General features: G+C 38.9%; 1 protein-coding gene and 1 long non-coding RNA gene across 5 annotated transcripts in view; both read left to right on the top strand.

The window, feature by feature from the left end:
- Positions 1 to 17,334, top strand: part of ADCY2 (adenylate cyclase 2) — a 427,841-nt gene that overhangs the window by 288,976 nt on the left and 121,531 nt on the right. For all 4 annotated transcript variants that reach the window (XM_082454366.1, XM_082454365.1, XM_082454367.1 and 1 more), the window contains 3 exons: positions 726 to 874; positions 8,340 to 8,451; positions 12,914 to 13,041. In XM_082454366.1, the coding sequence (XP_082310492.1) occupies positions 726 to 874; positions 8,340 to 8,451; positions 12,914 to 13,041 (389 nt within the window). The remainder of the gene's footprint in view (positions 1 to 725; positions 875 to 8,339; positions 8,452 to 12,913; positions 13,042 to 17,334) is intronic.
- LOC309657252 overlaps positions 1 to 17,334 on the top strand; it is a 110,334-nt gene that overhangs the window by 52,972 nt on the left and 40,028 nt on the right. The window lies entirely within an intron of this gene.

Raw genomic sequence — 17,334 nt, 5'->3', positions numbered from 1 at the left:
AGAGATTGGAAAAGTTGCCACTCTAACTATAATAAATACAGATTAAAGTATGTGTAAGATTGCATGCTATTGTGTACCACAAATACTGAATTTAAAGACTAAAAATACAAGAAAATCTCATATGTTATCATTTCTTTGTGTCCCACCTATAGTTTCTCATAGATGATGTCTTTTTCAGAAGCTAATATTTCTGACTCTGTCTTTATAATAGTTTAGAAGCATTAAAGAGGATTGGATGGTCACCACAGAGGAAATGAAATATTTGAAAATATGTGACTCTTACTTAGGAAATGTGGAATATTGGTTGACTTTCAAAAGTGCAATAAAGCTTGTACTTTATCTCTCAAATGAACAAGCAGGTGAAAATGAGTGTTTTCTATCTTAGACTGACCACTGGTTTCTGGCATTTTAATATTATTTCTGCTTCACTACTTTAAAATCAAAATAGATAAGTAATATCCTCAGGGAAATAACTATGCCTTCCTTTATTCTCCATACTGAAGAACACATGCTTAGAGCTCAATAAATAATAAAGAATATAATAACACACTCTGACCTTAGAAAATTTTATATTTTTTTCAATATGTATTTCTAGAGTCTGTATTTTAACTTGTAAAAAGTCCTCAAATTAGCCTGACTACAAATCAGTATTGATTTCAGATGGTACTTGGCTGTGACCTTGGTTGTGTGACATCTCTTGGTCTTCCTTCCACACCTGGTTTCAGGAGCGGCTTCTGCTGTCCCTGCTGCCAGCGCACATAGCCATGGAGATGAAAGCCGAGATCATCCAGAGGCTGCAGGGCCCCAAAGCCGGCCAAATGGAAAACACCAACAACTTTCACAACCTGTACGTCAAGCGGCACACCAACGTCAGGTACGCTGCTGCTCTGTTCTCCTTCCGCAGCAAGTCTGGGGAGCCTGTATGCCAGGTGGGGGACATATTTAACTGGGAGCCCATAATCTTATAGTTTCATGTGTCCTTTGGAACTGTTTATCTTTGCGTGTAGAGTAAATATCACTCCACCTACCCATGTGCTGCCTCTTGGGCCTTCACATTAAGATAAGAAAATGGGTTCCTCTACTTATTGCATTTTGTGACCATCAATTACAAAAGGGAGAGAAGTGGACAACGGGGCCCTTATTCTGGGAACTCCTTGGTCAGATCTCACTGTGTCCCTGAAACCCAGGACTCAGTATCAGTAAGATTAAAGAGTCATGGGCTCTAGGCACAAGGACTGGTTCCTCAAGGTGGACTCGGCAAGGGCAGGGCCTTGGGAAGCCAGCATTTTCCAGGGAAGCTGGATGTTCTGCTGTCAATCAGGAACAATGGGTTTCTGGATGTTCTGCTGTCAATCAGGAATGATGGGTTGCTGGATGTTCTGCTGTCAATCAGGAATGATGGGTTGCTGGATGTTCTGCTGTCAATCAGGAACGATGGGTTTCTGGGATATGGCTGGTACCCAGCATCACAGGGGACCAACATGCACCTTAATTAAATTATAATGAAAGTTACTGCTTTTCCAAGAGTGGCACAGCCATCCATGCTTCCCAGGGAGCCATTCCTGGACTCCCAGTAACTGGAAAACTAACATGGGATTGTGGTCAGGAAGGAGGATGGTATAGGACCTCTTCTCCCCTGAGCTCTAGAGAGGAGCTGAGCAGGTCCTCACTTCAGTCTGGAGAGGGTTCTCCCTCCTGTGCTCCCCATGCATCTCTGGCTACAGTGGTGTGGGACCCCTCCAGATGTGGGCGCCCTGGTCCTCAGTGTTCTCCATGCCCACCCTTTCCTGATACCACTTCTCTGGTGGCTGTCCTTTCATCCACTCGATTACATTGCAGTGGTGCTTGCTATTCTGGCTGGGTTATCTCCATAAGTAACCTGTGCATGCCTCACTCATTATGTCATTCCTTTAGTTGTCAGGGTTATTCACCCCCCCCCCACCCCATTCAATTGTTTAATAACAACAACAACAAACACAAACTAAAATGTGTTTAGAATCGTCTAGAATTGTAATAGGGCTGTTTGCCTTCAAGTCCAGACCTTTTCCATTGCATGGTGCAGCCTTCTGTCTGGTTACTTCATGTCAAGGATTTTTGAAGTCTATTAAGAAACAAATTTAACTGTAGCTTAATTTATGCATTGCTAAGACAAATCGCATTTTAACACATGATTTTAGAAAAAGGTATGGCCCAAGCACACAAAGAGCTAATATACAATGAGAAATGCACATTGAAAGGGAGATAACAGAGAAAAAAAGTTGCATATCAAGTAGGAACTAAGGAAAAAACATTGAATAAATGAGGAATCAGGAGTAAATTTTTTTATAGTCCCCACCTTTTTTTTTTCTTGGAATAATAGGAAAGAGCTATGTGTGTATATATACATATATATATGTATGTATATATATGCATATATTTATGTGTGTTTGTGTATATATATATATATATATATATATATACACATATATATACATACATATAAATATATATACACACACACACAGACAGAGAACATTCATACATGTTAAGGAGTAAAACTGGACTTCCTTGGTGGCGCAGTGGTTAAGAATCCTCCTACCAATGCAGGGGACACAGGTTCGAGCCCTGGTCCGGGAAGATCCCACATGCTGCGGAGCAACTAAGCCCGTGCACCACAACTACTGAGCCTGTGCTCTAGAGCCCACGAGCCACAACTACTGAGCCCACGCACCACAACTACTGAAGCCTGTGCATCCTAGAGCCCGCATGCCACAATTACTGAGCCCACGCACCGCAACTACTGAAGCCCACGCATTCTAGGGCCCACATGCGGCAACTACTGAGCCCACGTGCTGCAATTACTGAAGCCCGCATGCCTAGAGCCTATGCTCTGCAACAAGAGAAGCCACCGCAATGAGAAGCCCATGCACCACAGCAAAGAGTAGCCCCCACTCACTGCAACTAGAGAAAGCCTGCACACAGCAATGAAGACCCAATGCAGCCAAATTAAAAGGAATAAAATTATTTAAAACACTAGACTGCCTTTAGGTTTTTAAGCATTTTACCTACATTATTAAAGAAAAAACATTTATGGTGTCTGACAAGACATACTATAGTAGAAATTGCTCTTTCCAGCCTTAACTGTATGAAAATCAGCAATGCCCCTTCCATCTCCAGAAATATTTTTATGTCACTTATTGGTATTCAAAATGTGTAAGGATAAATGTGTCTGTATCTAAATAGGATCACAGACTATCTTTAAGCAGCTGTGATATAATCCGGGAACAATAGACCTGTAAAAATGACTGAAGACACAACCAATCTCAAGCAGTTGATAACGGTCTGCATAATATCTGTATTAGTTATCAGTTTCTGTGTAACAAATTACCCCAAAACTTAATGGCTTTAAAGAACAATAAACACACCAATCAGAATGGTCATCATCAAAAAGTCTACAAATAACAAATGCTGGAGAGGATGTGGAGAAAAGGGAACCCTCTTACATTGTTGGTAGGAATGTAAATTGGTGCAGCCACTATGGAAAACAGTATGGAGGTTCCTCAAAAAACTAAAAATAGAGCTACCATATAATCCAGCTATCTGACTCCTGGGCATATATCTGGAGAAAACCACAATTCAGAAAGATACATGCACCCCAATGTTCACTGCAGCACCATTTACCAAGACATGGAAGCAATCTAAATGTCCATTGACAGATGAATGGATAAAGAAGATGTGGTACATATATACAATGGAATATTACTTAGCCATAAAAAATGAAATAATGCCATTTGCACAACATGGATGGACCTAGAGATTATCATTAAGTGAGGTAAGTCAGACAGAGAAAGACAACTGTCATATGCTATCACTTACATGTAGAATCTAAAATACAATACAAATCAACATATCTATGAAACAAAAACAGACTCACAGACATAGAGAACAGACTTGTGATTGTTAAGGAGAAGGGGGTTGGAAGAGGGAAGGACTGGGAGTTTGGAATTAGCAGAGGCAAGCTATTATACATAGAATGGATAAACAACAAGGTCCTACTGTATAGCACAGGGAACTATATTCAATATCCTATGACAAACCATATGGAAAGAAATATGAAAAAGAATATATATATATATATATATATATATATATATATATATATGTATAACTGAATCATTTTGCTGTATAGAAGAAATTAACACAACATTGTAAATCAGCTATACTTCAAAAAAAAAAAAGAGCCATAAAAAAAAAAACCCATAGAATGGGAGAAAATATTTGCAATAATATATCTGATAAGGGACTTGAATCCAGAATATATAAAGAACTTTTACAGCTCAACAATAAAAATACAAATAACCTAATTTAAAAAAAAAAGAACAATAAACATCTCACAACATTTGTGGGTTGGAGTTTGGGAGCAGCTTACCCAGGTAGTTTTGGCATAGACTTTCCCATGAGGCTGCAGGCTGCTGGGCAATCTGTTCCCAATGTGACTTCCCACCTGGTGGACAGGTTAACTTCCTGTTGGCTGGAGGCCTCAGTTCCTCATCATTGGGCCTCTTCACAGGTTGCTTGAGTATCCTCACAACATGGCCGCTTGCTTCCCCAGAGGGAGGGGTCCAGGTGGAAGCTGCAATATCTTTTATGATCTAACCTTGGAAGGTCATTTCTGCAGTATCCTATTGGTTACACAAGTCAGCCCTACCCATTATGGGAAGGGACAGTACAAGAGTGTGAGTACTGGGAGGTAGGATCACTGGGGCCATCTTGGAAGCTGATTAACACACTTATCTAAGGCAAAGAATTGGTGAAGCAGCTTCAACTGTCTTCAGAGATCGTGTAGAATATGTTTGCAGTGTTAAATTAAATTTAAATTCATAAAACATATTTGGGATCCTAAAATAACTTAAATTCTTAAAACTTAAAAATGCAAAAGCTTCAATGGCATGGAGTACCAATTAATTTTAAAGGAAATATGAAAACATATGGCCTTTTCCTCCTGAAACAGGACAAGTATAATAAACAAAGAAGCAGATACAATACCTGACTAATGCAGGTAGTTCAGTCAATACCTGAGGGTGTTTTTTAATGAGAATTATTAGGTTTATAGACCAAAAAGATCTGTTGATAACTTTTAGTTTTGCTTTGATGATTCATTCAGTGAAATATTTATTCTCTGTTAATAACATTGACTAGCTCTTTACTAGCTGATATAATAACAGTAATAATAATAGTAATAAGTAGGATGAGGAGGAATTGGAGAAGAAGAAGAATTTATAGATGTGAAGGTAGCAACTACCAGTTGCCTTCTGAATCATTGTCTTCCTCTGAATCCCTCCCACTAGTGCTGAAACATTCACAAACCCATCATGTCTTTGAAAACAAACATAAATCGCTGAATCCAGTGCCACCCTCCAACTCTGAAATTACCTCCATGAATTTCATAGCCCAGATTCTAGAACAATTTTCCACTCTCTAACTAGACTTCCTTATTTTCCCTCCCTCCTCAAATCACCACCCTCTGGCATTAACCTCCCCCATGTCACAGAACTCATTCTTCCTACATTTCATCACCAGTTGTCTTGTTCCCAAATCTGAATATGACTTCCTCTGCATCTTATCTCATTGACCACATGGTTATGCTTGGTCCCATTCACCTTGTCTTTGCATTTAAATAACTCTACATCCTTGGGTTTCCATGCCATTGTTTCCCCTTTGTTTTCTCCCTGCAGTCTTCTTTATTGTTTTCTCATCCCTAAATCTAGGCTCTTCTGTAAATGAAAGCATTTCCAGGGCTCTCCTAACTCCTCTGTTCTCTCCAGCTCTCGCCCAGGACTTAATGACCATCTATATGACACAGAACTCAACCATAGTTTTCCATAAGCATCTACCTAATGGTCTTCCTCTTGGGTCTCCCACTGACACCACCCCCAGACTCAACCCAAACAAAGTGGAACTAGTCAACTTCTCCTGCAAGCTTGATTTGATTTGTACACTAGGTACAGCCCCAGTACTCAGCCAGAAACCGGTCTTTATCTCAACACTTCCTTTTCCTAGACACTTCCCACAACATCTAATCCCTAACAAAGCCTGATTCATTCTCCTTCCTACAAATCTCCCCTCTCTGTCCAGGTCTCCCCATTTCCCCCACTTATAGACCTTCCACAGGGCTCTCCGGGATGTACCAGATATGATTCTCACTGACCTGCCCACCTCCAGATTGCCGCCGCCAGAGTGGTCTTAAGTGGTGATGTGATCCGAGTCTAGGTCGGGTTTCCTTCCTGTGTGACCCCCGCAGTGCCCTGCGCCTCCTCTTCCATAACCCTTTGTACATTGCGTCCCAGTTACTCATATACAGTCTGCATCTTCCTGCCCAGTAACTGCAGGGCCAGCTTCAGACCTGTACATTCAGCCCATCTTGGGCTCCTTCACCCACTACATGTCTTGACACAGGAAACACTGTGGATGTTGTCAACAAGGAGTCAACCACTCAGTCTCACGTTCTCCCTCCCATGCTGCCTGGATCGGGCATCTTCTTCTGAGTGAGAGTAATGCCTCCTCTTGGACCATGGCTCAGCATCTGTGGGTCCCTGCCTCTGCAGGAGAGCACAGGAGAAATAGGGATGGTTTTATGGCACCATCTGAATGGAGAGCACAAAAGCCCCAGCAGCCCTGATTTCCCTGGACCAGAGGTCTCCCCCTGCTTCTGTCCATCATCAGAGGAGCAAGTCTCTCCTCCAAGGTGAAGCCACAAGCCTTGTACTTTGCATGAGGAGCAAAGTGTTGCCAGCAGCAGAGATCAAGCCATGTTCTGCCTGGGACCAGGCTGATGGCTGCCACACTATTTTTTTTTTAATTGTAGTAAAATATACATAGCATTTACAATTTTAACGATTTTAAATGGTGCAGTGCAGTGTCCTTAAATACATTCATGTTGTTCTGCAACCATCACCAACATCCATGTCCAGAACATTTTTTTCATCCCAAACTGAAGCTCCGTACCCACTAAACAGCAATGCCCCATCCCCAGACTCTGGCAGCCACCATGCTACTCTCTGTCTCTATGGTTGGGCTAGTCTAAGTACTTCATATAAGTGAAATCATATAATATTTGTCCTTTTGAGTCTAGCTTATTTCACTCAATTTAATGTCTTCAAGGTTCATCCAAGTTGTAGCATGTGTCAGAATTTCATTTCTTTTAAAGACTGAATAATATTCCACTGTATGATACACCACAGTTTCATCCATCCATTTCTTTAAATGTCAATACACATTTGTTTCATTTTATGAATAATACTGCTGTGAACATGGGTATACGAATATCTGTTTGAGTTCCTGCTTTCAGCTCTTTTGAGTATATACCTAAGAGTGGAATTGCTGGATCCTATATATGGTAATTTTATGGTTCATAAAATTTTGTGAATTGGCAGTTCTTTTTGTTTCATGGCCCATCTTAAACCATACCATATTCACTACCTGAATCCAGAATTTTAGGCTTCTTTATTAGTCCTTTACACAAAACATAAACACGTTATTGTGTAGGTAAAGTTGTAATGTACACAGTGGTGCTGTAGTTTCTCTATCCTGACCCATCAAGGTTAGCTAAACACGTACACAACTCTAAGGAATCTCACATTTGCCCTCCCAGCCTGTACATCCCATGAAGGGAAGCTGTACTGTCATTTCCTAAGTGACTTTCCCTGACTCTTCACCACCTCCACTGTTCTGTCTTACAGCACTCTGCTGTTTTCTTTTATAGCACTTATTATCACTGTAATTGGACGTTGGTTGGTGTCCTTATTTGTTTCATGCATCCCCCAAACCAAACTCTGAGCTTTAGAAAGATGTTCTGTATCTGCTCTCCTGGCAGGTAGTAAGGAAGACAGAATTTTTTCTTTGAATCAATAAAAACAGGATTTGACTTTTATTATTTTGCTTCTTCTACATAGGAATCCTTATAATATAAAATCATGTAACGATTCAATTAGAAGCATACTCCTTTGATATCAGAATTTTGACACTGTAATGTACTGTCAGGATGAAGACCACATAAATGAGAGAGGCGGGGAGGGGCTGGCCCTGAGAGAAGAAAGGTGAGCAGTAAAAACGGACTAGAATAGAGAAAGTGCATCACATGACTTTTTCTTCCACGATTTAATTATAAAAATTTAACATCAAAAAAGAAAAATTTAATGGGAAAGTTTAGCAAAATGTTTACATATTCCATACCCAGGGAAATGACATTTTGCAAAAATATAAAATGTAAAAACGTATACTCTTTTAATGGGAAAAACTACCATTACTTTCTTAACGAATATCAACTTGCAAATATGGCACCCACTGGTTTGTTCCCACAGTATCCTCTATGCGGACATTGTTGGGTTCACCCGTCTGGCCAGTGACTGCTCCCCAGGAGAACTGGTCCACATGCTGAATGAACTCTTTGGAAAATTTGATCAAATTGCAAAGGTGAGTATTAGTGATTGCCTTCTATTTTGAGGATATATAAAATTTAGGCTTACTTTTTCTCTGGTCCCTTATCAATTTTTTACTTCTTCATAAAAACATCCTTTAGGAATGTTGTTTGTAGATTTGTTGGATTTATTTGTCATCGAGCCCTGATAAATCTCAAACCTACACTGGGAATGAGAGATGTCATAGCATATAATTAGCATATGTTTTCATCTACTTTTAAAACTTCTGCTTATATATAACTCAGCACACATATAATAAATACATTCAAGATGACGAGATTTGATTTGCACATCTCTCTCTACTGTGCTGTTCTAAGATTCTCTTTTTAGGCATTTCGATGTCAAGGAGTTGGAAACATGATTTCCTCTCCAGTTATAACTATTACATATTCACAGTGTTAAGCGGCATCCTGGGAAAATCCCTAAAATAGGATCCATCCCTTCTTCCTAAGCCCTTTATTGACTGTTGTCTCCTTTTTATCCACTGACCCTTGTGCCACTTGCAGAGATGTAAGTTCAGTATTTGTCATTCATATGCTCATTTGTGGGAAGTTTCACAGAGAAGAAATGATGACAACTGATCTAAAACCATACTAGACCTTATTCTAGACTTATTTATTGGAACTATTAAGGTTTCTGGTGGGAATATTGATAATTTTTTTTCTTTCCTGCTAGCCCTCTACTTCTGTCTCATAAAATGTTTCTGATCAGCTTAATTTTGTCTCTGAATTGTTCCCAACAAAAATACATTATTATGCTTATTAAAATGCATTCTTTACATAAGGAAGAGTTGGTTCTAAGTTTAGTTCATGGTGAGATTTTGAAAACAATAGGTGAGATTTTGCTCACTTTTAAACAATAAAGAACATTCCAGCCAAGCCTCCTAGGCATAAATCTGGCTTGCAGATATTCACAGAGTCACTCTTGGGTCAAGCTTTCCATGAGGTGTCTTATGTTGCCCAACTGACCATGACAGATCTCATTGGGAATTCTAAAAAATCACTAAGAGTATAGCTCTGTTTCCTTCCTTTACCAAACCAAAGGACGAGGTTGAGTTTGGGGTAGAGGGGGCCTCATCTTTAGAAAACGTCTTGAAAGTTTGAGTCAGTAAAAGGTCATTTTTGTTGCACTACCTGGTCACAGTAGGAAGAAACATCCTAATCTTGGCTGATAAAAACAGAGCTCCAGTGTTTACATGGCATTTTCCCCACACGCAAGGCTCTGTGTCCAAATTACTTCTCTCTATATGGACACCAGTCAAACTGATTAGGGGCCCACCCTACTCCTATATGACCTCATCTTAACTAATTACATCTACAATGACCCTATGGCCAAATAATGTCACGTTCACAGGTACCAGGGGTTAGGATTTCAACATGTGAATATGAGGAGGACACAATTTATAACTCATAAGGTAGGTAGTCGGTGTGACTTCCTGCTCCTCTCCGATCATTGTAACAAAGGAACGTCCAGGCAATATCAGAGACTGGCCTAGGATAGCTTGGTCCATCCATTGCTGGTCACAGGGGCAGCATGCTTTGGATATCAGTTCATGGCTCATAGTTCAAAACATGGAGTTGGTGAGCATTGTAAGCAAACAGATAGTTCAGTCCATTGAGGGAATACTACATAAAGCACATTAAGTTAAGGAACTCAACATCACTGCTCATTCACTGTTAGTTTTTATCCACTTTAATGAGGTATAATTGGCATACAGAAAGCTGTACATATTTCATATACATACAACTTACTGAGCTTAGGGATACACCCTTGAAACCATCACTACAATCTATGCCATAATCATCTATCACCTACAAAAGTTTCCTCTTGCCCTTTTAATTTATCATTATCATCATCATTGTTATTTTGTGATTAAAACACTTAACATAAGATCTACCTTCTTAGCCAATGTTTAGGTATACAATATAATATTATTAACTATAGACACTATGCTGTACAGTAGATCTCTAGGACTTATTCATCATGCATAACTGAAACTTTGTGCCCTTTGACCAACACCTCCCCATTTTCCCCTCTCCCAGGCCTGGAAACCACCATTCTATACTCTGCTTCTGTGTTTGACCAATTTAGGTTCCTCATATAAGTGGTATCATGTAGTATTTGTCATTCTGTATCTGGCTTATTTCACTTAACAAGTCAAATTCAACAGCACTTTAAAAAGATCATATACCATGACCAACTGGGATTTATCCCTGGGATGCAAGTTGGATAGCATCACAAATCAATTGATGGGATATAACACATTAACAGAATGAAGGGTAAAAATCATATGATCATCTCAATCAATTGATGCAGAAAAAGCATGTGACAAAATTAAACACGCTTTTATGATTAAAAACTCTCAACTAATAAGAAGGAACTTACCTCAACACAATAAAGCCATATATGAAAAACCCACAGTGAACATCATACTCAACAGTGACAAACTGAAAACTTTTCTTCTAAGATTGGGCACAAGACAAGGATACCTACTCTCACCAGTTCTGTTCAACATAGTGCTGGAAGTTCCTGACGCAGCAGTTAGGCAAGAAAAAGAAATAAAAGACATCCAACTCAAAAGAGAAGTAAAATTATCTCTGTTTGCAGATGATATGACCTTATATGTAGAAAACCCTAAAGAGTCCACAAAAATCTGTTAGAACTAATAAATAAACTCAGTAAAGTCGCAGGATACAAAGTCAATGTACAATAATCAGTTGTATTTCTATACAATGAAGTATCTCATAAGGAAATCAAGAAAACACATTTACATTATCATCAAAAATAATAAAATACTTAGGAAATAGACTTAACTAAGTAGGTGAATGACTTATACACCAAAAACTATAAAATATTGATGAAAGAAATATAAAGAGACACAAATAAGTAGAAAGACATTCCATGTTCATGGGTTGAAAGAATTAATATTGTTAAAATAGTACCCAAAACCATCTACAGACTCAATGCAATCCCTATCAAAATCCCAATGGTAGTTTTTACAGAAATAGAAAAAAAAAATACTAAAATTCATATAGAACCACAAGAGACACCAAATATCCAAAGCAATTTTGATCAAGAAAAACAAAGCTGGAGGCATCGTGCTTCCTGATTTCAAACTATATTGCAAAGCTACAGCAATCAAAACAGTCTGATACTGGTATTAAAGACAGGCATACAGACCAATGGAGCAGAATAGAGAGACTAGAAATAAACCCATGCATATACAGTCAGCTGATCATTGATAAGGGTGCCAAGAATTCACTGTTCTTAATCTTACTGTTTTCTAGACTCAGGATACATATTTAGGAAGTATAGGAGAGAAGCCTTATTAATAAACAATGTTTTGCCTTTTTATTATTTAAAATATTGTTATCAGGAATTACTAACACATCATCTATAACGCTATAGATAAGCATGAAAGTACACAGCTCTCTATGAGACAGGGAAAGAAATCTGCAAAATCTTCAGTAAACCTAACACATACTTAAGAACAAAAAGATCTTATGTTCATTTTATAATTTCAAATTTGTTCATTTTATACATAAGCCTGTGCGAGTGTTAAGAAGAAAAAAAATCTGAGATTTCCCTGGTGGTCCAGTGGTTAAGACTCCAGGCTCCCACTGCACAGGTTTGATCCCTGATTGAGGAGCTAGGATCCCACATGCCACGCAGTGTGGCTAAAAAAAAAAAAAAATCTGTGTTTGGTACATCTTTATTTATGTATTTATTATAAATTTGAATGAAGAGTCTCTAAACTAGTTGAAAAGGTTAGAAATGGATGTAGGATTAATGCATATGAATGAAGTTAATCTCAATACTATGATATAAATACAACCCAGCCAAGAAAAATAATGAGTTTGTCTAACTTTATATTAAAACGGTTTAACCTCAGATCAGAATTAAGTTTTAAATTACTTGGCAATGTTGAATGGTGGCTTATTATGTTGTAGAGATGTTTATCGGAAGCTACATGTCAGCAGGTAAGAATCTGCTTCAGCTTTAAAAGAAATGAGGAAAATCGTGAGCACAGTAGGAAATGACAAAAATTCTAATTCCAGTTGAGTTCTGATTACCATTTTCTATCCTGAAAGATTCTGTTTTGCATAGAATGTTTCATTTCACTGTCAGTGTTTGGATTTGTTCAGACTAAAGAGAATGGTCCTATCCTTACCCTCCTCTGCTGTGTTAAGTGTAAATCATTCCAGAACTTTCTCTCAGCTTTCCCCTTCTACCCCTTACCCTGATTCTTCCTGCTTTGGTAAAGGGGCATGCAGGTGAGGGTGGCTCAATCTTGATGGGTAATTAAGGGAAACTCAACTAGTTCTCATTTCTTTCTCCCCACAAACCCTATTCACTGTGGCAATGCCAGTAGAACTAGCACTTGGTGATATTTGGTAAATCAAAAATCATTATATATGTGCTTAATGCAACTGAAATTCTGTGATTTCTTCTTTCAGGAGAATGAATGCATGAGAATAAAAATTCTAGGAGACTGCTACTACTGTGTTTCCGGACTCCCTATCTCTCTCCCTAACCATGCCAAGAATTGTGTGAAAATGGGACTGGATATGTGTGAAGCCATAAAGTAAGTGTAATGCTTAGTAAGAGCTTTTTTAACTGTCTGATAACTTTTAGTTGTAGTTCTTACAGCTGTTCCTATTTTTCTGTCTACTGAAACTAAATACATGATTGTACATTTAAACATAAATAGGCAGAGACTCATTTATTGGCATGTGAGAACTCAGTCCAAAGTAAGCCTTCTGTGTTTTGTATTACTGTTATTAGTCTTAGATTACAGCAACGCTGAGTTAGAATCTTTGGGAAGGGACCTTTGTGTTTGTTTCAAAAGTGTTTTTTTTAAACATGTAAAGGTCTCCTCCAGTCTTCAGGAAAAAGTCTGTACTCTTAGCATCTCTTGATTTCTGACAAGTACATGTAAATTGTAAGAGAGAAAGTAGTTTTTACCACCAGACTGCAATGAATATAAAAATCCAGCCCAGAATTACTCCATGTAAGTCACGCTCAGCTCTGTGAATGTAGTTTCAGTTTATATCCATAATAGTTTTCTGCCTTGTATCTATAGGTTCTTTCACTGTAATTCTAGAGAAGATTTGCTTACATAGAATAATGTTATCGTTACAGTTGACAAGTACAGGGTAAAAATGTGAGGTAAAAAGTGAATTTTCACTGCCCGTACCATAATGCATACTTCTTTGTAAGTACCTTCATAGAAGCCAGGGTATTCTTATAAATGATAAAAGCTCTTGTTTGCTGATTGTGTGATTGAAGGATTTCAGTTTGGGTTTTTTTGGGGGGGTGGGGGGAATTGCCTATTTTTGGTCAAGTGATTTTCCCCTATCCTCCACACATTTTTCATCTAAACAGGATGGGAACTATGTGCTTGATGGTCTAATTCCTTGTCTCGGGCTCAGAGTAAATAGGACCTTAAGTGAGAAAGCAACAAGTCAAGGCATCACTGTGTTTAGCCCACCGTGGTGTTAGTTGTGCGCCGAAATGTACTGAGAGGTTTGTCGGTGGGTTTCCAGTGCTGGCCAGGGAAGAACAGTGAAGCCCTAGCCGCAGCAGAGCCCGCAGACCTAAGTGTCCAGATCCACTAGCTCAGCCTTTGTCAGGGGCCACTGTGGGGCGGTCAGGGATTGAGAGGCAACGGAATCGAGAGGAATCGAAGGAAGAATCGAGATGGGAGGGGTGGGCAGTGTTGCCTCAGCTTCCCACCTGAAATACATTGTGTGGGAAATAACGGTCCCCCTGCTTCTCCCCATAAGTAAATCATTTGTCTTCTCGGAGACATAAAAAAAAAAAAGAGTTTTTCAACTTTATTTCAAGAGTCATTAACTATTCACGCCACTATGGGTCTAGATGAAAGTGAATTTAATCAGTGTAGACCTAACAGATTTTCTCAAATGTATAACCCACCCCCAGAGGCCACCTCAGTGTTGGTTTCAAACATGAGGGGAAATGGGTTCTATAAATGGGTTTTGTGAAGGATGATATTATGTGAATCAATAGCACATTGGATTCAACAATCCACCCTTTTACTAAAGCTTAATTTCTGCTTTGGAATCAACTGTTTTCCAGTTCTGTTAAGTTTATGTAATTCCAATATGTTGAAGAGCCTTTAGAAAAAAGATTCCCTACATTCTGTCCACTGGCATGTCGTCAGGTCATCAGTAATACCTTCTTTGGTTGTTACATTTATTTATTGGGGTTAAATATACATAACATAAATATTGCCCTTTGAACCATTTTTATGTGTACAATTCAGCGGCATTAAATACATTCAAAATGTCATACAACCATCACCACTATCTACTTCCAGAACCTTTTCATTGTCCCAAACAGAAACTCTGTACCCACTAAGCAATAACTCCCCATTCCCTTCCTCCCAGCCCCTAGTAACCTCTGTTCTACTTTCTGCCTCTATAAATTTGCCTGTTCTAGATATTTCATGCAACTGGAATTGTACAATACTTGTTCTTTTGTGTGTGACTTATTTCACTTTATGTAATGTTTTCAAGGTTTATTCATATTGTGGTATGTATCAGTACTTCATTCCTTTTAATGATGGAATAACATTCCATTATATGTATGTATTGCATTTTATTTATCCATTCATCATAGATGCCTCAGTGATATCTTATGTGTCCAGCATCTCAGTAATGTCAGCAGATTTGAGTGAACTTCCAGAGCTCTTCCTTACACCTAAACTTAAGTTTCATATCTTAATGGCCATGTGTCCCCATGATCTGCTACTCCTTGACCAAGGGCTTCTGAATTCTTCCTCTGCTATGTATCACCAGTTTGGCTCATGTACAGTTGACAAAGTGATCAGTAATAAGTTGTTTTAGCCCAATCGAAAAATGGGCAGAAGACCTAAATAGACATTTCTCTAAAGAAGACATACAGATGGCCAACAGGCACATGGAAAGATGCTCAACATCGCTAATTATTAGAGAAATGCAAATCAAAACTACAGTGAAGTACCACTTCACACTGGTCAGAATGGCCATCATTAAAAAGTCTACAAATAACAAATGCTGGAGAGGGTGTAGAGAAAAGGGAATCCTCCTACACTGTTGGTGGGAATGTAAATTGGTGCGACCACTGTGTGAAACAGTATGGAAGTTCCTCAAAAAACTAAAAATAGAATTTCCAGAAGATCCAGCAATCCCACTTCTGGGCATATATCCAGACAAAACTACAATTCAAAAAGATACATGCACCTGTGTGTCCGTAGCAGCACTATTCACAATAGCCAAGACATGGAAACAACCTAAATGTTCATTGACAGATGAATGGATAAAGAAGACGTGGTACATACATACAATGGCATATTAGTGATAAAAATGAATGAAATAATGCCATTTGCAGCAACATAGATGGACTTAGAGATGACCATACTAAGTGAAGTAAGCCAGACAGAGAAATACAAATATCACATGATATCACTTACATGTGGAATCTAAAATATGACACAAATGAGCCTATCTATGAAACAGAAACAGACTCACAGACATAGAGAACAGACTTGTGGTTGCCAAGGGGGAGGGAGAGTGGGGGAGGGATGGATTGGGAGTTTGGGATTAGCAGATGCAAACTATTATATATAGGATGGATAAACAAGGTTCTACTGTATAGCACAGGGAACTATATTCAATATCCTGTGATAAACCATAAAGAAAAGAATATAAAAACGAATATATATATATGAGTCATTTTGCTGTACAGCAGAAATTAACACAACATTGTAAATCAACCATACTTCAATAAAAAATAATAATAATAGGTTGTCTTGCTACACCCCCAATATAAGCCAGGAAAAGAGAGAATACCTCAGCACATTTCAGAAATTCTTTGTTCTCTCTCACATACAAAGACAAGCGTTTCCATTCCCATTTCTTAAGCCATAAAATGAGCGTGAATACAGGAATTTTAGTTTTTCAAGCTGGTGAGGAGAAAGCACACACTTGGCACTTGGAATTTTGCCAGATTATCTCCAGTTTTGGTGGGAACCAGCAACATGGGTCCAGGAACTTTTGCCTGTGTTTTTCCTTCCAAGTTTGGACCTCCACATGTATCCCTAGCCTTGTTCCCCGTTAGCTAAGTCACCACTGCAGAAGCACTTCAGCTGCAGTTTTGGAATATTCCCAACGCTCAAAGACTTTTTTTTTCCTGTCATGAAAATGCAAACTGTTCTTAATCAAGGCAGTGATATTCAGGACCCTGATTGTGTAAGTGATTATGGCTCCTCTTAAATTAGAAAGATTGTCTATTATAATTGCAAGCTCTAAGGGATTATTTCAACATTTTTCTATAGATCACACAGATTTCATCTACATGCATTAAAACATTTGGTCAGTCAGGCCATCTGAACCCTTGATCAACTCATTTCTCTAAAAAAGACATGAAGCATGTGGAGATTGTTCATTTAAAGAGTCGAATCATTAACCAGTCACTTCTATCACAGACTGGCCTTGTGACTCCCGGGCCCTGTCAGGAGGGGGACACTCAGGGGAGTGGGGAGCAGAGAGGAACCATAGTGAGCAAAGGCCCGGAGAGGAGGACCAGGCAGGGCCCGGGCAGCCATCCACACTCAGTGCTGATGGAGACAGTGGTAGGGCAAGGCTCCTATGTCATGTACATGCTCCTCGGGAGCAGGAATGAAGGGTTTGGATGACTTGCAAGGTACCCCAAATAGGTTGTCTTTTTTATAAAAAAATGAGAACAGGAAAGGAAGGTAGAGAGGAAGGGAGGGGAAAGAGACAGCCTTCTATATTCTTTTTTCAGGACGTCATTTATTTTTACATCATGGACCCATTTCTTTTTATCAGTATTACGCTCAGATGATGTCACTTCA

Source organism: Balaenoptera physalus (genome assembly GCF_965194825.1).
Source record: "Balaenoptera physalus genome assembly, chromosome: 3".
NCBI lineage: Eukaryota > Metazoa > Chordata > Mammalia > Artiodactyla > Balaenopteridae > Balaenoptera > Balaenoptera physalus.
Note: the sequence above shows the minus strand (reverse complement) of the source record. Positions and strands in the feature narration are given on the sequence as shown.